At 39.5% G+C, this 27,359-nt stretch overlaps 2 protein-coding genes across 8 annotated transcripts in view; one reads left to right on the top strand and one right to left on the bottom strand.

Annotated features, from left to right (window-relative positions):
- Window positions 1-405: 405 nt before the first annotated feature.
- LOC139370697 (bladder cancer associated protein) lies at window positions 406-9,378 on the top strand. 2 transcript variants are annotated; one of them, XM_071110335.1, is made up of 2 exons: window positions 406-505; window positions 7,275-9,378. In XM_071110335.1, the coding sequence occupies exon 2, from the start codon at window positions 7,413-7,415 to the stop codon at window positions 7,674-7,676; it is 264 nt and encodes an 87-aa protein (XP_070966436.1). In that variant the 5' UTR covers window positions 406-505; window positions 7,275-7,412; the 3' UTR covers window positions 7,677-9,378. The 2 variants fall into 2 exon arrangements, with proteins under 2 accessions (XP_070966436.1, XP_070966435.1); XM_071110334.1 differs by having other exon boundaries at window positions 406-509.
- Window positions 9,379-10,739: 1,361 nt separating this feature from the next.
- LOC139370695 (RIPOR family member 3) overlaps window positions 10,740-27,359 on the bottom strand; it is a 65,882-nt gene continuing 49,262 nt past the window's right edge. For all 6 annotated transcript variants that reach the window (XM_071110325.1, XM_071110326.1, XM_071110331.1 and 3 more), the window contains 10 exons: window positions 25,825-26,496; window positions 25,222-25,370; window positions 23,655-23,814; window positions 22,145-22,274; window positions 19,291-19,452; window positions 18,235-18,393; window positions 14,598-14,800; window positions 12,060-12,143; window positions 11,523-11,613; window positions 10,740-11,175 (listed from right to left, as the gene is read on the bottom strand). In XM_071110325.1, the coding sequence (XP_070966426.1) occupies window positions 11,075-11,175; window positions 11,523-11,613; window positions 12,060-12,143; window positions 14,598-14,800; window positions 18,235-18,393; window positions 19,291-19,452; window positions 22,145-22,274; window positions 23,655-23,814; window positions 25,222-25,370; window positions 25,825-26,496 (1,911 nt within the window). In that variant the 3' untranslated portion in view covers window positions 10,740-11,074. The remainder of the gene's footprint in view (window positions 11,176-11,522; window positions 11,614-12,059; window positions 12,144-14,597; window positions 14,801-18,234; window positions 18,394-19,290; window positions 19,453-22,144; window positions 22,275-23,654; window positions 23,815-25,221; window positions 25,371-25,824; window positions 26,497-27,359) is intronic.

The raw sequence follows: 27,359 nt of genomic DNA, 5'->3' as shown, positions 1-27,359 counted from the left end.
AAGTCAAAATTGGCTTTAAATTTTTTTAATTTTTGGTCTTAAAAAAAAAAATGTAAGAAGATAAATTGCAGAAATGTGCGATGTTTCGCCATAATTTTGAATTTGTGGCTGTGTTATCTAGTGACAACCGCTGGTGGCTACGCAGTCGTCTAGGGGTCAGTGCTATCTGGTATCCTTGGGACGTCCCTATATCCTAATATTTCGAAATCACCGACAGTGTCTGGCATTTTGGTACACCAGAATTACATTAATTTCCACTGAAACGTTGCAGATGCATTGTGTTCGGTGTGAATGTTGAACTTTTGTTGCATACTTATCCAGATGATGCCGCTTACTATTACGCGTAAAACACGGAACGTGTGTTCGAAGCGTAACCATTTTAAACTGCAATGGGGGGGTGTAGGGAAGTCCCAAGTATCCATCATAGTACGGACCATCGTCTACTCTTAATGCAGCAGCAATGGAGTCGAGTAGTGTGCTCGAGCAAGAATGAACCTGGAAATTGGCAGGTCTAGTTTTATTCTTTAAAGCGTTTATGCAAATACTTAGCTAGCTATTAACACTAACTTGTATGTATGATTCAATGTGACATATTATTGACTCTTGCTATGCAAGCAAGTAGCTAGTGTCTCACTAGCCAGCCAGCTAATTATTAACAAGCAAACATAACGTTGACTACATGTTTTATTGTTTTAGCCAACGTTAGCGTTACTGACTGTAGCTAGCTAGTCAGCCAAATCAATCCCACCATAGTTAACCGGCCTTGAATGCAAAAAAAATACAATTTGTTGTCCTGGATCTTAGCTAACCAAATCCGCTTTAGCTAACTGCTAGTAGTAGCTATGTTAAGTCACTTCGACCCTACGTATTAGCAGACTAGCGTAGCTATTTTTGCATTTGCAGGGACATTTTACTAGCTAGCTATTAAATAAGACAATTGTGTGCATGTGATCCTTTGTTTCTATTAACTAACAAGCAAATAGACTGATTCGGAGCTTGATTAGCAATGTTGCAACAAACTTGCTAAAGCAGCTGGGTGAAGGGGACTAAGTGAATCTATGGTTCTGTTAGGCTGGACATTAAATTAACGACTTTTTTTTCAGATTTAAAAACTCGTTAATTGCATCCGCCGTGGAGTCCAGTTAAATAATATTACCGTATGTCCCAGCTGCCTTATTTTAGGGCATTTTTCACCCTGCCAGCTCCTATTGGTTATATAGCACCGTGGCACCAATCTTCCGAGTGTTCTATTCCTAGCCTATTGTTCTGCGTCACAAAGCCTGTTTTGCTATTGCTGGCAATGAGCCCACGTTAATTTAGTAGATTTACCTCAAGTAATCTCTTACTGCTACTTGGTGTGGTAACGTCAGCTCACTTTTCGCCTGGCTGAACTTTGTGGTGACAAACAGTGTAATGTATGATAACGTTTGGCTGGCGCATAGCTTTCTGGTCATGGTTAACCATATATATATTTTTTTCATAAAAGGGTGTAAACCTAAACAAAACATGTCGTGTCCTATTTTTCAAGATGTGGCCGATTTTAAACAGCTAGAAGACATATTTTTAAATTATTATTTTATTTTCGATTTAATGTTATGGCAGGTAGCCTAGTGGTTAGAGCATTGGACTTGTAACTAACTATTCGATCATCGAATCCCCGAGCTGACAAGGTAAAAAACAGTCGTTCTGCCCCTGAATAAGGCAGTTAACCCACTGTTCCTAGGCCGTCATTGAAAATAAGAATTTGTTCTTAACTGACTTGCCTAGTTAAAGGTCAAATAAAAAAAATGTCTGCTAGGCCATTTGATATGTGTCAATCTGTTCCTTCTAATTGAGCGAATGCTGCACAGCTTCAATGAGTTGCAAACCAAATGGATAGGTTTATTTTATTAACAAATATCAACAAACGAGTCAACAAAATAGTCACATGTAAACAAGCATACATACAAACTATTTACATTGCCATTAATCCTAAACAAACAAATCATATTCATTAATAATACATGTTTTAATTGCCTTTTTTGTGTTTCATTTTAGATAAAGTAGTGCCATATTGTTTTAAATTAATTTATAAAGTGAAAAAGTTCGGTTTTGAATTAGACCATTTGCATTTGTGAATATGACATTTACTTAGTATTATTAGCAGTTGAATTAAATATACTACATCTTTATCTGTCAGAATTTAAATAAATCATTTCAAAACCATTAAATAGTACAGTGGGCCCTATTTTTTGTAACAAAATTCTGTATGTCAATCCCAAAAATTCTACTATAAATACAGGCAAAAAACAAATGCAAAATGGTCTCCTTCTCCATTCCACAGAAATCACGTTTATAGTCAATATTCAGCTTGAATCTTTCCAAAACATGTTTCACAGGATAAATTCTATGTAACATTTTAAATTAAACTTCCTTTACCCTGCTACTGATACAATATGTGTTAGCAATTGTCCATGCTTTCCCCCATTGTATATCACCATAGATATTTGACCAAAATAATCTTGCTGAGGGAATTGTAGTATCACAAATAATATTCCTAATCTGTTTATTACTACATTTATCTTCAATGTTAATATTGCCAATGAATATATTTTCATGTAAGTCTGTTACTTCCATCAAAAACAATTGCATATTCTTTCGGGGTTATTGGAATTTTAAACTTATCAAGAAATTCCCCATATGACAGTAGATATCCATCCTCATTCAGTAACTGACCAACCAAAATAATTGTATTCTCAATTTTTTGTTGTTCCATATAAAGTATTTAAAAATAAGTCTCTTTTTTTTCATAATTGGTTAATTATATTTTTCATAGATAGTGAGGCTTGTTCCTCCAAATAAAATTATAAAGAATCTTATCTAAATCCTTTACAATTTTAGGGGATAATTCAAGTGATAACGAGACATAAACTGATCTGGATAACCCTTCAGCTTTGGACAATAAAACCTGACCGTATAACAAAATATCTCTCAGCAACCAGAGGTTCAATTTCTTCTTTGTTTTCTCAATAATGGGGTTGTAGTTTAATTCCCTCCTTTGTTTTTCATCCTTGCATATAACAATTCCAAGATAAGTATCCTTATCTTTAATTGGGATACCATTTACTTCCTGTACAACACAATCCTTGAGTGGAACTAAGAATGACTTATTGATATTAAATTTCAAACCCGAAACTAAGAAAAAGTCTTCGATACAGGAAACTGCTTTAGAAACCTCATTCCGGTCTCTTAAAAATATGGTGGTATCATCAGCTAGTTGACATAGTTTAAATTCATTGCCAAGTGCTGAAACACCTTGAAAATTCCCTTTCTTGATATGAAGAGCCATAATTTGAGTAACCAATAAAAATGGACCAATTGGGCAGCCCTGCCTAATGCCACGGCCAATATCAAATCTTTGGGATGTCCTGTGAGCTAATTTTACAGAGCTAGTACAACCACTATTTAAAGTTTGGACTGCTTTTTTAAAAAAAGTCACCAAACCCCAAAAAACATATTGCTTTGAACATAAACTCAAGTTCTACAGTGTCAAAAGCGTTATAAAAATCAACAAACATAAGAGAACTATCATCAAGGATGAGGTCATTATAGTCAATCATATCTAAGATCAACCTGATGTTATTACTTATGTGTCGACCATGCATAAAACCAGATTGTTCTTCATCAATTATATGATGCAAGCCTTGTTTCAACCTCAGCAAATACAGGGGCAAATCATTTCCCATCATTATTAAACAGGCTAATGGGTCTCCAGTTGTCTATATAAAGAGTATCCTTAGGTTTGGGAATCAAAGTAATAACACCTTGCTTTAAGGAAGCCGGTAACTCCCCTTTTTCTATTGGATCTTGGAACATAGCAAGAATGAAAGGAATCAATTGATCATTAAATTATTTATAAAACTCGCTTATTAAACCATCATTTCCAGGGGAGCTATTGTCTGTCCTTAAGGCTTTTAATACAGTCGTTTATCTCTTAGCAATGTTTGCTACGTTGTCTAAAAAAATATCCTTAATTGGAAGTTGACTGGGCTGATGTATACATATTCTGATAAAACTGGGCAACATGCTGAGAGATTTCTTTTGGCTTTTCATTGGAAATATTATTAATCATTAATTTACATATGGAAGGCTTTTCGCCTGCCCTTTTTTTCCTAAATTAAATAAATATTTTTCTCTCCCTCTTCCTTCCGTCTTCCTCTTGATCTTACAAACCCTCCCCGGGCCTTTTCCTCGTAGATACAGTCTAACTGCATTTGCAATGATGATAGCTCCAGTAATTCCTGATTAGTTAGTTCAGTTTTTTTAGTACAATCCATTATTCCCTTTATGTCATTTTCTTTCTCTCTCTTGGCACGAGCAATTTCTTTCCCCATTGAAATAGCCAAAAGCCTTATCAAATTTCATTAGCTCCCAAATGTATTCACGACACAGGCACAATTCCAGTGTTTAGCAATAATTCCTGCTATTTCCTTCTTAAATACTTCATTCTTCAGTAAAGTCTTGTTCATTTTCCAGTAACCATTAATAACTTTTTTTTTTGTAGACAAACCATGCGTATTTATCTTTATTGAGATCCCTTTGTGGTCTGTTAAAATTGATGGTTCTATAGAGACTGTATCAACCTTGTCAGCCATATCTTCAGTTATCAGCCAGAAATAAATACGGGATTGTATAGATAAATCTTTGGTACTCCGTGTAAACATAATGTTGTCTGGGTTCTTATGTCTCCAAATATATACAACACCTAACCATAGACATATATTCCTTATATCACAAACAGAATTGCTATCTTTAGGAGGCCATCTATATAGATTATCATGTAATACTGTATTAATCTCCACCCCATATTATTTTGGCCAATATAACATAATTTCACTTATTTTCCTCTCAATGTCTCTAAATAAAATAGTTACTTTACTTTTTATTGGAAGCATAAGTATTTACAACAATGAGTTGAATGTGGTTGACATCTATACCAATAGTATAACCCCTGTATTACCTGCTTCATGACTCAATATATGACCCTTACAGTTGCCTTTTTAAAATAGCGACCCCTGCTGACCGATTAGTACCAAATATCATTCCGGCATTGGCATTTCCAAAACGCAGTATCTGTGGAACAGACATGATTCAAACTGTTTTAGAAACTTCAGTGTTTTCTATCCAAATCTACTAATAATATGCATATCTTATATTCTTGGCATGAGTAGCAGGAAGTTGAAATTGGGCATGCTATTTATACAAAAGTGAAAATGCTGCCCCCTATCCCAAAGAGGTTTTAAGGATCAGACCCTTTTTTTCAATTTTTGACAAAAATGTAACTGTCTAGCTCAGGACCTGAAGCAAGGATATGCATATTCTTGATACCATTTGAAAGGAAACTCTGATGTTGACGTTTTTGGAAATGTGAAATTGCTGTAGTAGAATATAACACATTAGATCTGGTAAAATATAATACAAAGAAAAAAACGAAACACACTGTGTATATTTAGAGTTTAAGTCAGACACCATTTTAGTCAGGACAATCTCCTCTTTGTAATAAAGTAAGTCTGGGCAGCGAGCTCGGTGGTCGTTGATCACTAGACCAGAAAGAGTCTAGAGTTTTAATTTTTTCCCTACTTTCTCATTACGCAGACATGCTCAGTTGACACCATCAAGGTGCGGTTTGTTTACTTTCTACACAAGTTATTTTTTTCAGTTTCATCCTAAGAACAGATTGTAGTGGTAAAATAGAAAGGGATAAAAAAAAAATCTGCCATTTAGGGGAAATGGAATTCTAAGCATCACTTCAGTCAGAGGCTGGCTCTGCGACGGTTTGTTTCAATTCAATTTCTATGGCCTCGCGCTAGTGTTCCAAGCTCAGCCAACGTTCTTTGGCCATTTTTCAAGCCTTTGGTGAGTTTTGACTCATTCTATTGTCTATTGTCATTCTATTGTCCAGCCTAGTTCTGGTTTACGTTACTTCGTTGTAGAGAATCTTCTCAGGAACACAAGACTTAATTTCGTGAGGGTAGGACTTTGATTAGATCTTATTTTCAAGTTATCGGAAAAAGTCAAAAAGGTCGCAGAAAGATCAATGTTAATCATAAGTCAATAATGGCATCAAATCACCTGTCTGGTTTCTTAAATTAAACACGTTTTGACCAAGGAAAAGAGTTGCTACTTTAAAGCATCTCAAATATAAAATATATTTTAAGTTTTGTTTTGTTACTAAATTATTGCATATGTGTTATTTCATAGTTTTGATGTCCAAACTTTTCACTTGTACAGTATATATCTAGCTATGGCTCTACAAAAAAAATCCCGGTCTACCAGCAGCCTATCACTGACGAATTGGGGTCAGCCCTACTTCAAAGGTATTAGCTGTAACACATTAGCTGGGTTACATTGTAATGTCATTTTTGGTGTTGATGAGTTTGAAGGAAGGATAAACTGCAATGTTTCCAGCAAATAATTAGCCTAGGCTCAGAAGAAACAGTGGGCTGCCTGCTAGCCAGCTGCACAGAAAGAGAGATTTGACCTATTTTCAATTCATTATTTTCAAGCCACTGAATTCTGGTAGTTTTTACTTGAAAGAATAAAACCATCAATCCCAAAATTTGCAGATGGCACAAAACGGTCAATGCTGTGCAACACTGCCTCTCACCCGGCTCATTGCCTCAGTGAACGGCATGGACCAATCCCTGACAACCATACATCAAAAAGTAGCTACAAAGTTATACTTTGTTACCTGCTATTTGTTTTGTGTCTGAAAACATCTGAAGCCGAAGGAAAAAACATTTCACCTTATATTTCAGTCAAAAGACGTCCGATGACCATGCAACACCCTGAGGACTTTCCCATACTTCAAATTTCACATCGATCTTACTTTGATAAGTTGAGGAATACCCATCACAAAGAGCAAATATGATGACACCGGTTTTGCAAAAAGGGCTTTCCCACAGATTTGAACGCTCTTAGCACAGCACATGCTTTACATTTGGACTCATATTGCGTAAATATCGTAACGAACAGTATTGGGATTTTTAGACATGGGTGATAACTGCCACATTGTTTTCAAATAATCTATGTGTTTTGACAACCACATTATTGACAATAAGTGAAAACAGATTTTACTGCATTTTTTTGTAGAATTGTGTCAATTTTTTATAGCGTTTTAAGCCCTACCAATAGCTACACTACGCTAAACGTTCTTCATTGTCATGTCAAAGAGAAACTGATGGCTTGTGTTGTGTTTCTGCACCTTTTTAATTAATTGTATGCTCTCCTTTTAGGCCCGACCTGAAGGTAACAGATTACAACCTGCTCCGACGTTACAACTGCGATGGTTAGGAAACCCCACTGTGTCATTCCACCCAGCCCTGTGGCCACCTGATTAAGCTTGGTGTGTGTTTGCCTTCCCCTCAAAGACGATGTACTGCCTTCAGTGGTTGCTCCCGGTTCTCCTCATCCCGAAACCTCTGAACCCGGCTTTATGGTTCAACCACTCAATGTTCATGGGCTTCTACCTGCTCAGCTTCCTGCTGGAGAGGAAGCCATGTACCATTTGTGCCTTAGTGTTCCTGGCAGCTCTGTTTTTCATCTGCTACAGCTGCTGGGGGAACTGTTTTCTGTACCACTGCCATGACTCCGCACTACCAGATTGTGCACACGACCCCAGCATTGTGGGCACCTAAGAGGATTCTCTGTGACGTGATGCGCAGATGGATCCTGGACAATATGTATCTAGGCTGTGAATAAAATCTCCCACCTGACACTGTCCATGTGGAGAAACATAGACTTCATCCTGATTCTCATCCCCTCGACCCTTAGTATGCACTTGTTCACGTCTCTTAATGGATTTAAAAGGAATTGACTGGTGTTTGAAATATGGTTACTCCCCCATGCATACACCAGTCCACTGCTTTTAAATGTGTGGGCATGTGTACACTTCCCAGAGAATAGCCTACCCTACCCTCCTCACTACTGCCCTCCACCCCTGCCTTTTCCCCCTGGTTTTTTAGTGAATGTCGCCTACCCTGGCCTCATTGGATCTAAACGTTTGCATGGGTTGCCTTTTTTAGAGTTTTCAAAAGTCGTGTTAATACATATGTTTTAATTACAGAAATCTGAAAGTTTCCAAAGGGTAGAAATCAAATGTGTTGTTGGTGTGAAAATGCTGACTATCAGTATAAGTTACAGTAGCAGGAAGGTGAACATGAAAATCCTGCTTCCCTGTTGAGCTTTGGACGTCAAGAGGAGGCGAGTGATGTGAATCTGTTATCTAGAGTGCCTTCAGAAAATATTCATACCGCTTCACTTACTCCACATTTTGTTGTATTACAGCCTGAATTCAAAATGGATTAAATAAAACCTCACCCATCTATACACAATACCCCATAATGACAGTTAGAACATGTTTTTAGAAATGTTACCTAATTAAATACAGAAATATCTAATTTACGTAAGTATTCACAGCCCTGAGTCAATACTTTGTAGAAGTGCGGTTGGCAGCAATTACAGCTGTGAGTCTTTCTGTGTCAGTCTCTAAGATCTTTCCACACCTGGATTGTGCAATATTTGCCCATAATTATTTTCAAAATTCTTCAAGCGCTTTCAAGTTAGTAGTTGATCATTGCTAGACAACCATCATAGATTTTCAAGTAGATTCAAGTCCGAACTGTAACTCTGCCACTCGGAAACATTCACTGTCTTCCTGGTAGGCTATTCCAGTGTAGATTTGGCCTTGTGTTTTAGGTTATTGTCCTGCTGAAAGGTGAATTAATCTCCCAGTGTCTGGTGGAAAGCAGACTGAACCAGGTCTTCCTCTAGAATTTTGCCTGTGCTTAGCTCCATTTCATTTATTTTTAATCGGGAAAAACTCCCCAGTCCTTAACGATTACAAGCATACCCATAACATGATGCAGCCACCACTATGCTTGAAAATATAGAGAATGTTACTCATTAATGTGTTGTATTGGATTTGCCCCAAACGTTACACTTTGTATTCAGGACAAACAGTTAATTGCTTTCCCCACATTTTTTGCAGGCAAACTTTTAGTGCCTTGTTGCAAACATGACAGATGTTTTGGAATATTTGTATTCTGTACAGGCTTCCTTCCTTCAATTAGGTTAGTATTGTGGAGTAAATAGAAGAAAATTGTATCACAGCCATTAAACTCTTAACTCTTCAAGTCAATGGCTCATGGAGACATACCTGAGCGGTTTCCTTCCTCTCCGTCAACCTGACTTAGGAAGGCTGCCCGTATCTCTGTAGTGATTGGGCGTATTGATACACCATTCGACGTGTAATTAATAACGTCGCCATGCTGAAAGGGATCTACCAATAGGTTCCCTTTGCGAGGCATTGGAAAACCTCCCTGGTCTTTGGTTGATTTATGATTTATTTACTGAATGACCATACGCATACAGAATGATCTGTATGTGTGGGGTACAGAGATGAGGTAGTCATTAAAAAATCATGTTAAACAATATTATTGCATACAGTCCATGCAATGTATATGACTTGTTAAGCACATTTTTACTATTGTGTGTAGGCCAGTGACACTTAAAAAAATACATTTTTAATGTATTTTTATTTGTGCTGTAACAACAAAATGTGTAAAAAGTCAATGGGTATGAATACTTTCTGAAGGTGCTGTATGTCACTTCTGCAGAGTTCAAATGCTACTACTGCTTTTCATTTAATAAAGTTCACCCTCTGAAGGTGTTATCACACTGAGCATGATGCTGTGGCCTTGTTTTCTCAGTTCTTCTAGGCTTCATATCGACTTCCAAGTGTTATCAGTTGCCCACTATCTGCATTTGCGAAGGCGAGAACCCCATGCCCAAGACCGAAAAATGAAAATACAAATTTGCTGAAAATAATAATTAGATTTTTGAGATTTCACAGAATCATAATATTTGAAAAGACAAAAGTTTGCTTTTATAAAGTTTTGTAACTTGTCATTGAAATGTGAAGTACAGTACACTAATGCTGTCTGCTGCTGGAGGGATATTAACATTGATTATTTTCAGTTGGGCCATAAAGAAACTGCTGGACAAGATAATGAGCTCTTAATCAAAATGTTTTGGGATTATTTTTAACTCCAGCACGGTGTGATACCTATCAGGGAAAGTTCACCATTTTGCAGCTGGCTATCCAGTGAACCACAGACCACACAAAATGTTTATATTTTGCCCGGTCTGGTTTTGAGAACTTTTGACAATGAAACTTAAGTTAATTATATTATGTTCTGTTGTTGTAGCAAATGACATTGTTTGCCATTAAGAGGTTAGGTCATCAGTCTGGATTTGCTCTTTCATGAAAATGTTGCTGCCAATTTTATTTATAGGATATATTCAACATGTGGGAGGTTTGTAAATGCAAATAGTTATTTTGGCTTTGTTAGTCATTCTGTTCTAATCTTTTTTGGCTTGTAATTAGCTCATTTTTAATACCTTTACACACCTGTCAGTGTGGTATATCTAGTAATTACATCCAATGTCATTTCTACATATAGATGTAAATAAACAAAGATGGAGCTTTTCACTGTAATGCACAGGGAGTGAGTATTTTGTTCAAAGGGAGATTTTACAGCTAATTTTTCAATAAATCTTTGCTGGTCTTGTCTTGGCAAGGCGTTATTTGTAGAGTTACCTGTCCAATTAATGCTTCCCAACATGTTCCGGCCAGTTGAAACTTTGGTCACACCCCAGAAACATTTATCAACACAAAGATGCTTGGTTCGAAGCAAATATGTACATGTATCCACTTTATTTGTATTGTGTACATTTCATATTGATACTGCTAAAATATAGAATAAATATCTGAGGTGTTTTATATCATACAGAGCACCTAGTGGTTATACAGGTTTTCCTGTACATGAAGCCGGGCGACTGTTTAAGGCCCCATACACTGTCAGGACAACTGCTTTGTACAACATCTGTACAGTTTGAGAATGTACATGGATTATGGCCCATTATGTTTTGCTGCTGGTCTATTCTAAATGTTCCTCTGGCTCAGATCCAGTCACTGCAGTTTGGCAGCCCAACCGGGAGAGGGGGGTACATTCATATGACTTTTCTCTCAACCTTAAAGGATTGTGATTTCAGTATCCAAGTTCTGATATGCTTCATCTTGCAACTCACAATAAATCTTGTCCATTCGCTGGAATGCAAGGTGACCTTTTTTACCTAAAAGAAGAAAAAAATGCATCAGGTCTACAAAAAAAATCAAGGCTCACATTTGTAAAGCGTCTCAAGAGTACGATTGTTGACCTCAGATCAGTTTTGCCTTTTAAATCCTAATGGATAACTGTGGGGACCTGATCCTACGTTAGCACTCTTACTTAGAAGATTCGTGATATAGGCCCAGGTTTCTTATCATTCACTCAAGAACACAATATAGGAATTCAGAAAATGATGCATCTTAGGTAGAAATCTAGCCCAATTGAACACAGGACAGTTATTAAAATGATTTATGTAATCAAGTAATTGCAAGCAAATGAACATGTTAATGAAAACACCATCTGACTGATTACCAAATGATAGCACAGTCTCTCTAGCAGCGCTGCGTAGGTCCTCGTCAGCCGACCGCCACAACTCAGCCACCTGCTCCACACTCTCAGTCGCCTGCCAAACACAGGAGTTCAAAGTTCAAAGCGTGTTATATAAACCAAACCACTAGGGTGCCATCTCCTCAAAACATAACCACAACACATCTCAAGAACAAACACCTGTAGCTTTACGCTGGCTTGGTGTCTTTATTTTCAAGCAGGGCCAAAGGTCTACCACTTGAGTGGCTCCCTCAAATATGTCACCAAAAAAATCCCAATGAAATAGGGTGGTAGAGAGAACTGCCAGGCCAAAACAAACAGGATTATAGCATTGGCAGCCAACGGGCTGGTAATCTACAGCATTCGTGTCCAGGATAAGATGGTGTGTTGACGCAGAGTGGCGAATGGCAACATGTGGGCAGACAGAGGAGAGATCATCTGTGTATTCTGGGATTTGGGTTTGGTCTCCTTGTGAAACCCTGTGGCTTCGGCACAAAGACATCACACACCAAGAGGACTCACTTTGAGACACTTGAGGGCCAGACAGGCAGCCTGCTGGAGCTGGACATTGCTGTCCCTCAGGGTTTCCGTGTAGTAGACGATAGCCTAGGAGGATAATACAATTACAAGGACATAAACTACTTTATGTTCCAGTTTCCCAGACTCAGATTAAACCTAGTCCTCGACTAAAAAAACTCTTTCAATGGAGAACCTCCATTCTGAATGCTTTTTACTCCTGAACAAGGCTTAGTCTGTGTCTGCAAAACCGGTCCTAGAAGAACTTCACTAATAAAGCATCATATGACAATGATATGCACTGCTGCTCAGAGTCTCAGTTTAATCAACTGTAATAAATACCATCCCAACCGAGGGAGGGATGATGGATCTAGACTAGAGCTACAGTAAAGACTAAATAGTAGGATGAGATGCTTGTGTTGTCCTTCAGTAATGGATTTGTTTCTTATGGATCCCAGGATTCTTTGAGAATAATTACACAATTTAGAAAGGTAAAGAAATTAGTATTTCATTATTTACAAAACATTCATAAGCATTACAATTCATTAGCATTTATAACATTTAATAAATCCTCTTAGATATAAAGTCCCCTGTTCTGGAGACCTGTGTGGTTCTGGTACCAGTTCCAACCAACATTTTTGCTTATACATCGATCTGTGGACACCGTAGATCGAAATTGTTTGCGTAGCCCTGGTTCCCATGAACACAGTAGTATATTTAGTCCGCCTGTGTGACGTAAGATGTGACATTTGAAACCACTTGAAGCTGGGATGTCCCTCCCTTCGCTCTTCCGACTGTCCACCAACTCCTGGCTGAACCCTATGTCACGGCCACTGATAAAGCACATGCCTGCAATCCTTACATCGTAGCGCAGCAGGAGAGAGGGGTTTCATCACTATAGCACTTTCAGAGATCGATTTATAGCTATTAATCTAAAATGATTAATAGATTCTAAACAAAGAACACTTTGTCATAGATGGACAGGATATGAGATGAAAGGCTAGTTCCTAATGAGTTCAGGAAGCCAATCTAGAAGGTAGGAAGCTAGAGCTCTGTGTGATGTTCATAGTGGTGGGAGCAGACATTTTGATCAAAACAGACCTTTAGAAAATATGCACATTTTCTCTTACACTAAACATACAAATATGTATTTTCCAGTTATAAGGAAGGTGAAATCTTATAGTTAGTGGTTTTATAATTTGATTATACTACATTTAGAAAGCATATAAGTTATTTCAGTGTTATTCATAGACTTTTGTTGAATAGTTTCATATTTTCATATTTTTATCATATTTGTTCTGTGTACATGCAGCTTGTGTCCTAAAAAGTGACTACACCTCAACAATTTATAACTCTTTTTTACCAGAAAGGTGACAATTGAGCCTTTCTTGGAATATTTCAATTTTACCTTTTTTAAATTGAACCTTTATTTAACTAGGCAAGTCAGTTAAGAACTCATTACAATGACGGCCTTCCCCGGCCAAACCTGGACGACGCTGGGCCAATTGCGCGCCTCCCTATGGGATTCCCAATCATGGCCGGATGTGATACAGCCTGGATTCGAACCAGGGACATCTCTCTTGCACTGAGATGCAGTGCCTTAGACCGCAGTACCACTCAGGAGCCCATTACTAGTTATTGTTTATGGTCCTCTCATTATAAATAATTACTTTTGGGGATTATGCAGATTACATTTTAGATTATATGCAGTTACATTTCAGAGGTTTTAAACAAAGAAGGATTTATAAACATTTACATGCTTTTTGTAACTTGTACTTGACACCCAGGGCCATAAGACGTTATGACACGGTCATAATCCTGTCATAATTTGTCATAACAACTGATATAACTTGTCATAACCTGTCATAATTGGTCATAACACTGTCATGGCCCATATATTTACAACTGATGTAAATGAATTATTTACAGTTATATTTTTTGTCATCGTATTTGAAATAACTTGTAAAAAATACACTTTCTGACTCTGTCATGAAGCATTATGACCATCCTGTGTCACTTTACTTGGACTAAGAAATTACACTTTTGACAATGACAAGAGCATTATGACCATCATAATCATATAAGCCAGAAAGGCCTGTCACATACATGCCATTATATCAGTCATCAGTCGAAAGAACAATGTCTCGTCCTACTCCTAAAATATGCTCCTGCATTCAATCCCAGTCATCAGCAGCAAAGCATTGGGGTAGGTGCATGTCTGACATCAACGTGTGCGCAATTACAAAGATAATTTAATATGGTCAATAAAATAAAAATACATCTAAAATAAACATACTGTTGACACGTAGGCTATGGTGTAATGGAATGTTTTGCCTTGTGTGGAAGGTTTTGTGGGTTTTAACACTCTTATGTAGGTGTCATAACCAGCCTTAAAATGACGCAATACATGTCACAACAGGTCTAAATATATGTGTCGTGACAGTGTTATAACCGTGTCATAACAGTGTCATGATACTGGGTGTCATATAAAGTGTTACCAAGCAGGTAATGACTTAAAAGTTTCACTATTGGCCTCGTCCGTACCTTTGTCCTGAAGGCCTTGTAGCCCACGGCTCTGCAGAGACAGTTGCTGGCAGCCTGGGACACCTTGTGGTTGGCATCTGTCTGGAGACTGGCTAGGCGCTGGAGGGTATAGCCCAGGGGCAGCAGTTCGGCGATGCGCCTCCCTTTCAGCTTCTTCAAGGCCTTTCTCCTCTTAGGACTCTCCAGAGCAGTCACCAGGTGCACTGACAAACACACACACCAAAAGATTGTAAGTTATTTTTACCTTTCTATATAATACATTAGGAACCACCTGCTCTTTCCATGACATAGACTGGCCAGGTGAATCCAGGTGAAAGCTATAATTCCTTACCTATGTCACCTGTTAAATCCACTTCAATCAATGTAGATGAAGGGGAGGAGACAGGTTCAATAATTATTTTTAAGCCTTGAGACTTAAATGGGCAAGAAAATTGAGTGTGTCAAGAACTGCAACGGTTGGGTTTTTCACACAACAGTTTCCTGTTTGTATCAATAATGGCCCACCACCCAAAGGACATCCAGCCAACTTGACACAACTGTAGGAAGCATTGGAGTTAACATGGGCCAGCATCCCTGTGGAACGCGTTCAACACCTTGTAGAGTCCGTGCCCCAACGAATTTAGGCTTTTCTGAGGGCAAAAGGGGGTGCAACACAATATTAGGAAGCTGTTCCTAATGTTTTGTACACTCAGTGTATAATAAAAAATCTGGGTGCCAGTTTGCTTTTGTCTGCTTAAAGACAACTTGTCATTAATTTGCCGAACAACTCGGTAGGTATTGTTGAATGCAGAAACAGTAAGGAAGGTATAAACAGGCTAAATATTTGTACAACAACAGTTGGAAAGGAAATAGATAGAGAGATAAAGGACACACATGTTGAGGAGATGTTGAGCAGAAACCCAAAAGGGCTTATCAATAAAAACCACAAGACTGAACCATCCCCTATCAGTCAAAATGCATAGCCTATTGTACAATAATAAAACAAATTATGCATGGCTTCCATCCAATACAGTACTCTAGGCTGTTCCCCAACTGCTGCTGTGGCAGCTCAGACTAGACCTGGGTTCAAATACTATTTGAAATACTTTGAACCCTTTCTTGAGCATGCCTGTAGTGCCAGGTGGATGGTTTTGCACTTTTGGGACTTTTCTGTTGGTTCCACATTGCAATGGGCACACTAAACCAAGCACATCTAATGCATTTCAAACAGTAGTTGACCCCAGGTCTGGCTAGACCATACATGCCCAATTATCGAAGCTTTTCTGCAGCATTCTTCACAGGGTAACTCATCACGTTCTGCACATGCAGATTTACAGTAGTATGGATCTTTCAGTGTGTGGTGTGAGTTGTCCCCTGGGCTTTCTGAAGACACAGCTGTAGGGGCCACTAACGAAACCTGTCCTTTGTTTCACACGATGGGTCTTTTCATGTCCTAGAGCACCCACATGCTTCAGTTTATGACTTAATTTAGTTCTGGTGTACATGGAATAGGAATAGTGTCGACAGATTCCATCCAGATGTATAGTGTGTCTTGGGAATGTTTTTGGGACTCTCACGTTCTCCTGGATCTAAAATACAGTTGAAGTCGGAAGTTTACATACACTTAGGTTGGAGTCAGTAAACTTTTTTTCCACTCCACAAATTTCTTGTTAACAAACTATACTTTTGGCAAGTCGGTTAGGACATCTACTTTGTGCATGACACAAGTAACTTTTCCAACAATTGTTTACAGACAGATTGTTTCACATGTAATTAATTCCCTGTATCACAATTCCAGTGGGTCAGAAGTTTACATACACTAAGTTGACTGTGCCTTTAAACAGCTTGGAAAATTCCAGAAAAGTATGTAATGGCTTTAGAAGCTTCTGATAGGCTAATTGACATAATTTGAGTCAATTGGAGATGTACCTGTGGATGTATTTCAAGGCCTACCTTCAAACTCAGTGCCTCTTTGCTTGACATCATGGGAAAATCAAAAGAAATCATCCAAGACCTCAAAAAAAATATTGTAGACCACAAGTTTGGTTCATCCTTGGGAGCAATTTCCAAATGCCTGAAGGTACCACGTTCATCTGTACAAACAATTGTACGCAAGTATAAACACCATGGGACCACGCAGCCGTCATACCACTCAGGAAGGAGACGCGTTCTGTCTCCTAGAGATGAACGTACCTTGGTGCGAAAAGTGCAAATCATTCCCAGAACAACAGCAAAGGACCCTGTGAAGATGCTGGAGGAAACGGGTACAAAAGTATCTATATCCACAGTAAAACGAGTCCTATATCGACATAACCTGAAATGCCGCTCAGCAAGGAAGAAGCCACTGCTCCAAAACCGCCATAAAAAAGTGAGACTAAGGTTTGCAACTGCACATGGGGACAAATATGGAGAAATGTCTTCTGGTCTGATGAAACAAAAATAGAACTGCTTGGCCATAATGACCATCATTATATTTGGAGGAAAAGGGGAGTAGCTTGCAAGCCGAAGAACACCATCCCAACCGTGAAGCACGGGGGTGGCAGCATCATGTTGTCGGGGTGCTTTTGCTGCAGGAGGGACTGGTGCACTTCACAAAATAGATGGCATTATGAGGGAGGGAAATCATGTGGATATACTGAAGCAACATCTCAAGACGTCAGTCAGGAAGTTTAAGCTTGGTCGCCAATGTAGTCTTCCAAATGGACAATGACCCCAAGCATACTCCCAAAGTTGTGGCAAAATGGCTTAAGGACAACAAAGTCAAGGTATTGGAGTGGCCATCACAAAGCCCTGACCTCAATCCTATAGAAAATTTGTGGGCAGAATTGAAAAAGCGTGTGCGAGCAAGGAGGCCTTACAAACCTGATTCAGTTACACCAGCTCTGTCAGGAGGAATGGGCCAAAATTCACCCAACTTATTGTGGGACGCTTGTGGAAGGCTATCCGACACATTTGACCCAAGTTAAACAATTTAAAGGCAATGCTACCAAATACTAATTGAGTATATGTAAACTTCTGACCCACTGGGAATGTGATGAAATAAATAAAAGTTGAAATAAGTCATTGTCTCTACTATTATTCTGACATTTCACATTCTTAAAATAAAGTGGTGATCCTAACCTACCTAAAACAGGGTATTTTTACTGGGATTACATGTCAGGAATTGTGAAAAACTGAGTTTAAATGTTTTCGGGTAAGGTAAACGTCCGACTTCCGACTTCAACTGTATTTATGCTGTGGTCTACTACATTGTCTTTGCCTCTGCTTCCCGTACAAAACCCCATTGTTTCCTATGGATAGGATTTAGGGGCTTTAAAATATGAATAAATAAATGTATGATACTCACTATCCTCAAGATCAACTCAAGAGTGTTCTGTTAATCCGCAAATCTTCCATTAAGACTAACATACTGTAGCTAACTTTTCTCAAATGCATGGAACTGAATGAGGTGATACAGCAACACTTCAATGTTGAAGGTTGTCGTCGGTTGTGTCTATGTCCTTTCTTTTTCTTTTTTATCTTTGCTACTTTTTTGTACAGCCCCGGAGCTTTGCCTGGATGGCATGTAAATGATCCTCTTGCCATGTAAACCAAGCCTGCACAGTTTGGTTCAGGTCAGGTCAGCATGATAGTGTGAAAGAGTCCTATGACAGGATACCTTCTCTGGAGAGGCGGGAGATGTGTTCTCCCAGGTCTGTGAAGCTCCAGCGGCTCAGGTAGGTGGAGAGCTGGAAAACTGTGACCCTCTGTGGACTGTAGCGGGCCATAGGCACCATCCGACAGCTAGCTTGGATCTGCTGCAACAGCTGCGCAAACACTGCAGACAACACAATTTTTCAGTGACCCACTACAGTCAAATACCAGCTAGCCTCTGGGTCATTCCACCAACTTGGAGAGAATTATGTGAACATTACAGTTTTGAAAACATAGCTTGTCCATAAAAAAAGTGGTTAAGCTGCCTACAAATGTCTGTACTGAATGAAATATTACCACTACTTTTGTAAAAACCATGTCTATCTTTATTTCCAAAACACAATTCAACAAAATCACAATCGCTTGTTTGTCTTTTAATAATGTTAAGCATCTTTTAACACAGGCTTAACATCTACTGTAACAAACACTTTGTACGTTTTCTTTTTCACGTTTAACATAGGCCAGGCCCTGTTGTTACCTCATATCCCAGTGATAATGCCTTGCTTCAATTGGCTCAACCATTGGCTCAGCTTACCCAATTTTGACTATATTAGTCCACACAGCTACAAGGATGCACATTCATGCTGGGGTTATGACCTCATATTGAAGCTTATAGAGAACCCAACTGATATATAGAACCATTTAAAAATGATCTGCTTTGGTTTAGATACAAGCACCATGAAACCTCTAACACAGCACATTCATTTGACAGGCTCTGTTGTGGCACTCTTTTCATGGAACGACCCCTCTATCTACCTTAGGCATAGCTGTTTTAACGAAACCGAAAGGAGCAGTTGGAGGTAAAGGATGACAGCTGCCATTTGGGACATTTTGCATCAGTCAACAGATTTGATATTGTGACTAATACTGGAACATATCACTTTTAGCCTGATTACCTGCTTCTGCATTCAACAATTAGGTGGCCAAAGCAGTAAAAGACTGGCAACCAGGCTAGCAACTATACTGAAGCCATGCCCTTTTATTGTTTCCATTGAGTTAGCTGTTGTGCTACGGTGCTGACCTGCGTCTGGCTGGCCGGGCTGCTTGGCTTTGACCTTGTGGATGTAGCGTTTCCTTAGGGTCTGGACAAACGTGTCAGTGGGGCAGCAGAGGGGCGACTCGGTGCTTGTACACTCCTCCCAAAACACCAGCAACTCCCTCTGTCTCTGGGCCTTTGGGAGAACTAGGGGAAGATCAGAGGAAGAGTTATACAGATGTACTATGTTAATTTAAACTATTCCCTGTGTCCCAATTCTCTGTCCTTTCCCCCGAAGAGTGCACTTGTTCACTTACCCATTGGATTTAAAAGGAAATGACTTCTGGACCATGCTTACACCAAAACAATGCTTGTACATTTGCGGTGAAAAGTACATGATCTCACACCTTTTGTGACTAGGGTGCAGTATTTTCATTTTTGGAAAAATAACGTTCCCGTAGTAAACAGGGTATTTTGTCAGGACAAGATGCTAGAATATGCATATAATTGACAGCTTAGGATAGAAAACACTCTAAAGTTTCCAAAACTGTAAAAATATTGTCTGTGTGTATAACAGAACTGATATTGCAGGCGAAATCCTGAGAAAAATCCAATCCGGAAGTGCCTCATGTTTTGAAAGCGCTGCGTTCCAATGCGTCCCTATTGAGCAGTGAATGGGCTATCAACCAGATTACTTTTTCTCCGTAAATCCCAAGGTATCTACAGCATTGTGACGTAGTTTTACGCATTCATGTTGAAGAATACCCGTAAGCGGCTACATTGCGCAAGTGGTCACCTGATGCTCTTAGAGTGATTCTCGCGTAAAATACAGAGGTAGCCATTATTCCAATCGGTCCTACTGAAAAACCAATTGTCCCGGTGGATAGGTGGATATATTATCGAATAGATATTTGAAAAACACCTTCAGGATTGATTATAAACAACGTTTGCCATGTTTCTGTCGATATTATGGAGTTAATTGGAATATTTTTTGGCATTTTCGTGACTGCAATTTCCGGGCGATTTATACAGATGTACTATGTTAATTTGACCAGTTTCTCACAGCAAGAAAATAATCCTGCAGCAACAAGAAATGTGAATTATTATATGGATAATAATTAAATTGACCTTTTTTTAGGGGTTGGTCTATTTTTTGGGGTGGGCAAATCAAACTTTAGAAGCCTTTTTAAACCTTGCATTCACTACAAGTTTGCATTTCCTGTCTGCAACAACAGAGTCATCAAATTAAGAGCATACACCTGTACATTAATTGATATGTTAAATCAGATCAGAGGCCTCACACTGACCACTATTGACAGAGTTGTGTAATTCTGTCAATGCAACCATGACAATTTATATCCAGTATCTAGGAAAGTAAGTTAATTAGTCATATGCAAAGCTTCTTTTTTAAAGGGAAATGGAGCTTCTCTTCCCTGTCATACATTTGATTTAAAACAATTACAGTGGGACAGGAGACAGACACAAATCAAATCAAGCTTTATTTATACAGCACATTTCAGAGCCAGGAAAACAATAATAAAAACAATGAAAATAAAAACTGAAATATTTACTACGCAACAAACATAAGAGGATAAAAAACAAAAGAAAAGCAACGCTAAAAAGTTGTGTTTTAAGAAAGAAAGGGATAGACAAATTCTTATTTACAATGACGGCCTACCGGGGAACAGTGGGGATAGGGATCCTTCTTTGGGATAGGGGGCAGCATTTTCACTTTTGGATGAAAAGCGTGCCTAGAGTAAACTGCCTCCTACTCAGTACCAGACGCTAATATATGCATATTAGTATTAGCATTGGATAGAAAATATCTGAAGTTTCTAAAACTGTTTGAATGATGTCTGTGAGTATAACAGAACTCATATGGCAGGCAAAAACCTGAGAACAAATCTAAACCAGAAGTGGGAAATCTGAGGTTTGTAGTTTTTGAACTCATACCCTATCAAAAACACAGTGGGATATGGGGTATTTTGCACTTCCTACGGCTTCCACTAGATGTCAACCGTCTTTAGAACATTGTTTCAGGCTTCTACTGCGAAGGGGGCCGAATGAGAGCTGATTGAGTCAGAGGTCTGGCAGCAGCCTCAATCTCAGTCATTCGCATTCACATGAGAGGTAGCTCTCGTTTCATTGCTTTTCTACAGACAATGGAATTCTCCGGTTGGAACATTATTGAACATTTATGATAAAAACATCCTAAATATTGATTATATACTTAGTTTGACCAGTTTCTACGACCTGTAATATAACTTTTTGAACTTTTCATCCAACGTTCGGCTGGACCTGAACGCGCGTTTGTATTTGTTTATCAAACGCCCTAACAAAAGAAGCTATTTGGACATAAATACTGAAATTTATCGAACAAATCAAACATTTATTGTGGAACTGGGATTCCTGAGAGTGCATTCTGATGAAGATCATCAAAGGTAAGTGAATATTTATAATGCCATTTCTGACTATTGTTGACAACACAATATGGCAGATATATTTTTGGCTGCTTTGTTGTCTGAACGCTGTACTCAGATTATTGCATGGTTTGCTTTTTCCGTAAAGTTAGCAGAACCCAAGTCCTAGACAGGTTTTAACTGCCTTGTTCAGGGGCATAATTACAGATTTTTACCTTGTTAGCTCAGGGATTCGATCCAGTAACCTTTTGGTTACTGGCCCAACACTCTAACCACTAGGCTACCTGCCGCCCCTGTGCTGAAGGTACTGCTAAGGCTTTCGAACCCTCGCCATATGTATGGTCCAGAAGCAGCTCTGTTGGCTACGAACCCAAACTCTGACACATACAAAGATATTTTTGTCATTTTCCCCCATTTTTTAAAATAGTTGAACCAGTCTCTAAAACAAAGCATTTGAGAGAGAAAAGATGGCTACTTACTGTTACTGACAGAGAGCATGTCTGCTGTCTCCAGCATCAACCTGCTCACTTTTTCAAGTACCTCTGCTTGGAGTGACATCTCTTCCAAAATGTCCCTGTGAACTACCGCTGACTCTGAACTCCTCATTGCCTGTAAATCAGGGCCACTGGTTACACACTTTCAATTTTAGGCTGCATAGTTACACAGTTATAACTACTTCTATTACGATTTACTTTGTTATTTTAATTTAAACTATTCCCTGTGTCCCAATTCTCTGTCCTTTCCCCCGAAGAGTGCACTTGTTCACTTACCCATTGGATTTAAAAGGAAATGACTTCTGGACCATGCTTACACCAAAACAATGCTTGTACATTTGCGGTGAAAAGTACATGATCTCACACCTTTTGTGACTAGGGTGCAGTATTTTCATTTTTGGAAAAATAACGTTCCCGTAGTAAACGGGATATTTTGTCAGGACAAGATGCTAGAATATGCATATAATTGACAGCTTAGGATAGAAAACACTCTAAAGTTTCCAAAACTGTAAAAATATTGTCTGTGTGTATAACAGAACTGATATTGCAGGCGAAATCCTGAGAAAAATCCAATCCGGAAGTGCCTCATGTTTTGAAAGCGCTGCGTTCCAATGCGTCCCTATTGAGCAGTGAATGGGCTATCAACCAGATTACTTTTTCTCCGTAAATCCCAAGGTATCTACAGCATTGTGACGTAGTTTTACGCATTCATGTTGAAGAATACCCGTAAGCGGCTACATTGCGCAAGTGGTCACCTGATGCTCTTAGAGTGATTCTCGCGTAAAACACAGAGGTAGCCATTATTCCAATCGGTCCTACTGAAAAACCAATTGTCCCGGTGGATATATTATCGAATAGATATTTGAAAAACACCTTCAGGATTGATTATAAACAACGTTTGCCATGTTTCTGTCGATATTATGGAGTTAATTGGAATATTTTTTGGCATTTTCGTGACTGCAATTTCCGGGCGATTTCTCAGACAAACTTGAAGTTGTTCTTCAACGGAGCTATTTCACCTACAAAAAATAATATTTTTGGAAAAAAGGAACATTGGCTATCTAACTAGGAGTCTCGTGAGTGAAAACATCCGAAGCTCATCAAAGGTAAACAATTTAATTTGATTGCTTTTCTGATTTCCGTGACCAAGTTACCTGCTGCTAGCTGGACAAAATGCTATGCTAGGCTATCGATAAACTTACACAAATGCTTGTCTAGCTTTGGCTGTAAAGCATATTTTGAAAATCTGAGATGACAGGGTGATTAACAAAAGGCTAAGCTGTGTCTCAATATATTTCACTTGTGATTTTCATATATAGGAATATTTTCTAGGAATATTTATGTCCTTTATGCTAATTAGTGTCAGTTGATGATTACGCTCCCTCATGCGGGATGGGGAGTCACTAGAGGAGAAAGGACAAATACAGACTACTAAACACAGACTAACAACCAAAATGGCCGTCTTGTGTTTGACAGTATTGGACAGGCCCCATACCTCCAGAAGTAGAGTGCAGATGCCCAGATGTGTTTCCAGAGCATGGTCCAGACTATAGTTCCCGGTGGTCAGCGTGGCAACATCTAGCTTGTCTCGTGATTGGCTTTCCTGATAGAAAATCCCCAGGCTCCTCAGCGTGCTTTCCTGGAATGAGCTGATTCTATTGGATGAAAGAGACATAGTGGAATACAGTAGGGTCTACAGTAGGTCCAAATACTACAGTGTGGGCCTGCTGTACTTAATTATCTCAGGTTGGGTGGTCCACAGACTACACATTAATCCACGTTATTATAATGTAATAGTATTAAAATCACATTTCACAAATGTGTATGATTGAAATGGGAATTATGGATTTATGCTACTCTATGTCATGATATATTTCCGATATTTGCTTAGGTCTATCATATATTCAATAGCGCTACACATCCACAAGGGGGCGAGTTGGAGATTTCTCCATGTAGCTACTCTGCTAGTCTCATCTCCAGTCAGTGCTGTGGTGGTGCCTAGAGAAGTGGGTATATTCTAATTTGCCAAAAATGTACCAAATGTCCCTCCCAGCGAAGGAAAGGCACCCTGTGTGAATAACCTACAAATATAAATCCCATGTTGGTCGTTCACTGTCAGACCAACCCAATATGTACTGTAAAAGGATAAATGAGGCTGTCAACTGAGGCAGAATTCACAGGTTTCAGAATTCTTCCTTTTTTTCAGGATTTTGTTCTTATACTCACACTTAAAAAAAAAAAAAAAAAAACAACAAAATGCATAACAATGCTTAAACCAAACCAGGAGACCACTTTTGAGGTCTGGGAACAATCTAAGATGTATTTTATTTTATTGTGTAGTTACCCTTTCATTCAAGTGCACCTAGCACGGTTGTTTGGTTAGCAGTGTTTCTGTAGCACATGAGATGGAGTTTGTGAAACAAATGGTCACTGGGTTTATGCAAAAAACAAAAAAGGAATCTGGATCCAATCCTGAGCTGACAAGGTAAAAATCTGTTGCTCTGCCCCTGAGCAAGGCAATTAACCCGCTGTTCCCCGGGCGCCGAAGACATGGATGTCAATTAAGGCAGGCCCCCACACCTCTCTGATTCAGAGGGATTGGGTTAAATGCGGAAGACACATTTCAGTTGAAGGCATTCAGTTGTACAACTGACTAGGTATACCCCTTACTAAATTTCAAATGGATACTTCAGTCTCTGTCCATGAAACCGTTTGCCTGTGCGTTGCACATTTTAGAACAGTGTTTTTCCCGCACATTGCATTTTGGAACATTTGCACGTATAGGCCAACAACTGTATGCACATTGCTGCACCTAAAATGTGAAGAAAAAGCTAAATATTCTGATCTGTTCCATCAGCCACACATTAATTGATACGGTGTATACCTCCACAACACGACTTTGATACGCATCATGGGGATTAAGAAGTGACTATATGCAATGCCCATTGAAAAATAAGTGGGTATATGGTGTATACCTGCATATACCCTCCACTACACCACTGTCTACAGTCTCATCTATGGCTGAATGGGAGTATGCTCATGAAGACTCTTTCACAACCCACCCTGTGTCATTGAGGCGCACGCTGCCCATACAGGAGACATCTTCATCAGCATTGAAGTCTGTGGAGAGGAAGTCAAAACTCTCCAGCACCTCCTTCTCTTCCACAGCAAGTGTTTTGGCAGAGGAGCTCTTCAGCAAGGAAAGGTCATTCTGAGAGGGTAACACGCACATGTGCAGACACACACACACACACGTACACACACACACACGTGCACACACACACACAGGCACGAATGAGCACACACACATGCACGCAAGCATGATTGCATGAGCACAGACACAAACACACACACCTTCATGTACTGTATTAAACAACTCCATCAGTTGCTGTGAACGAAGATTAGTTCCAACTTTAATTCATTCAGCACTTTGTTTTATGAGGGGATAGTGTGTTACAGTAACTTGCTTCAACCTTCTGTCCATACATTCTGTCCATACATTCTGTCCATACATTCTGTTGTAAGTGCTTTTTCACTGGGATTAGAATATCATAAACAATATTTGTTAGGGGAGTGAAAGTTCTGGGGAAACGGGTTCCAAGGGTTAAAGGGTAAAGGGGTTCAAAAGGTTACAGCATGTGTCAATGCTTTCTCTAAGCACTTACTTTTAAGATGGTGTTGAGGTGCAGGATCTGGTTGTCTAGTGTCCTCAGCTCTCTCTCTTTGCACTCCTGGCCCTGTAGAGCCGACTCCAGCTCCCCCAACAGAGCACTGATCCTCAGAGCCTGAGCCTTGTGCTGGTTACCGGTCACCACCGGCCTGGCTAGAGCTTCCTTCTCCTGCTCCTCAATGTCCTCGTACCCCAGCCTCACCTCCACCTCCACACCTGGCCCCCCTTTGCTGCTCCTTATTGGAACAGTCTCAGTGGCTGTCTCTCTACCAGGACTTGGGCTAGAACTGGGACTGGGGCCTCCTCCATTCTGCCTGAGGATGTCCGGAGTGCTGTACCGCTGCTGCTGGGCTAGCAGGGACCCCCGCTTCGTCTCCCCGGGTGTTGAGGGAGAGGAGAGGCCCGTGTCGGTTGGGGGCCACTCGTCCCCTGTCTCAGAAGTCCCTGGAAGTCCCCTCGACGTCCTCTCTTCTGGTGGGCTGATCTCTGAGACTAGGTCCTCCGTCAGGCTGATTTGGGTCTGGCTGCCCCCTTGGCTGTACGTGGGGGTGGGGTTGAGGGCCTGGGAGGTGTCAGCAAGGAAGCTGAGTAGAGACACCCCTCGAGACTCCCGTGACACCAGGGAGAAGGAGCCCTCTGGGTCGTGCTGGAGCTGTCGTACCATGGACTAGATAGAAGACCACATATATTTTAGCCATGTTTCAAAATGGTTCTTTAGAGATCTATTTGAAGGGTAGTTCTTGGAAAAACCCATAGAATTATTAGGATCTCTATGGAAAAGAGCACCAGAAAGCAGCCCCCTATATGTGTCGCCAATGTGAAATGGCTAGGTTGTTAGTGGTGCACGCTAGTAACTTTCAGTCGATGACGTCACCCACTCTGAAACCTAGAAGCAGTTGTTTTCCTTGCTTTGCTAGAGCTGTGGCTTTTGTGAAATGACAGGTTGCGATGCTTCCTGGGTGACATTTGTCAGTGTGCTCAGAGGGTCCAGGATGGGGCAAGGAGATGGACGGAAGCTAACTGTTACATAAGGATAAGACAAATAACCATCATGGTGCAAGGTAGCACCCTTTTTCAAGAGTATAAAGAGAGATAAATGTTTTATAGCCTATAGGCTTAGGAAAAGGGGAGACTCTCAAAAACACGATGGTGTTCTCCGTTTTTCACAAGTATCACAGGACTTGTCTGAAAGTAACCCAGTACTGGTTTAAAAACTGAATGGAAGTATGGAAGTAGTTTTGCGTCAACAAAAAAAGGTGTTAAATGTGTCCCAAATGTTTTTATATATTACCTGAGCTTTCTTATATCTCATAGAAATAGAACAGACTCTTCAAAACCATATTCCTATTTTATGACTGTTTGTTTTGCTATTTATGAATGTGTTATTCAATGCGTTTCTATGGGCTATAGCAGTAGGACAAATTCAATATTTTATCAAATAATTTTTGTACATATTGTATACCTACAGGGGTCCTAAAATTCAAAATCAAATAGCTACATTACCACCTCCCTAGGTATCAACATTTTTAT

The sequence above is a fragment of the Oncorhynchus clarkii genome, chromosome 17, assembly GCF_045791955.1.
Source record: "Oncorhynchus clarkii lewisi isolate Uvic-CL-2024 chromosome 17, UVic_Ocla_1.0, whole genome shotgun sequence".
Lineage (NCBI taxonomy): Eukaryota > Metazoa > Chordata > Actinopteri > Salmoniformes > Salmonidae > Oncorhynchus > Oncorhynchus clarkii.
This window is presented reverse-complemented; position numbering and strand designations above follow the sequence as displayed.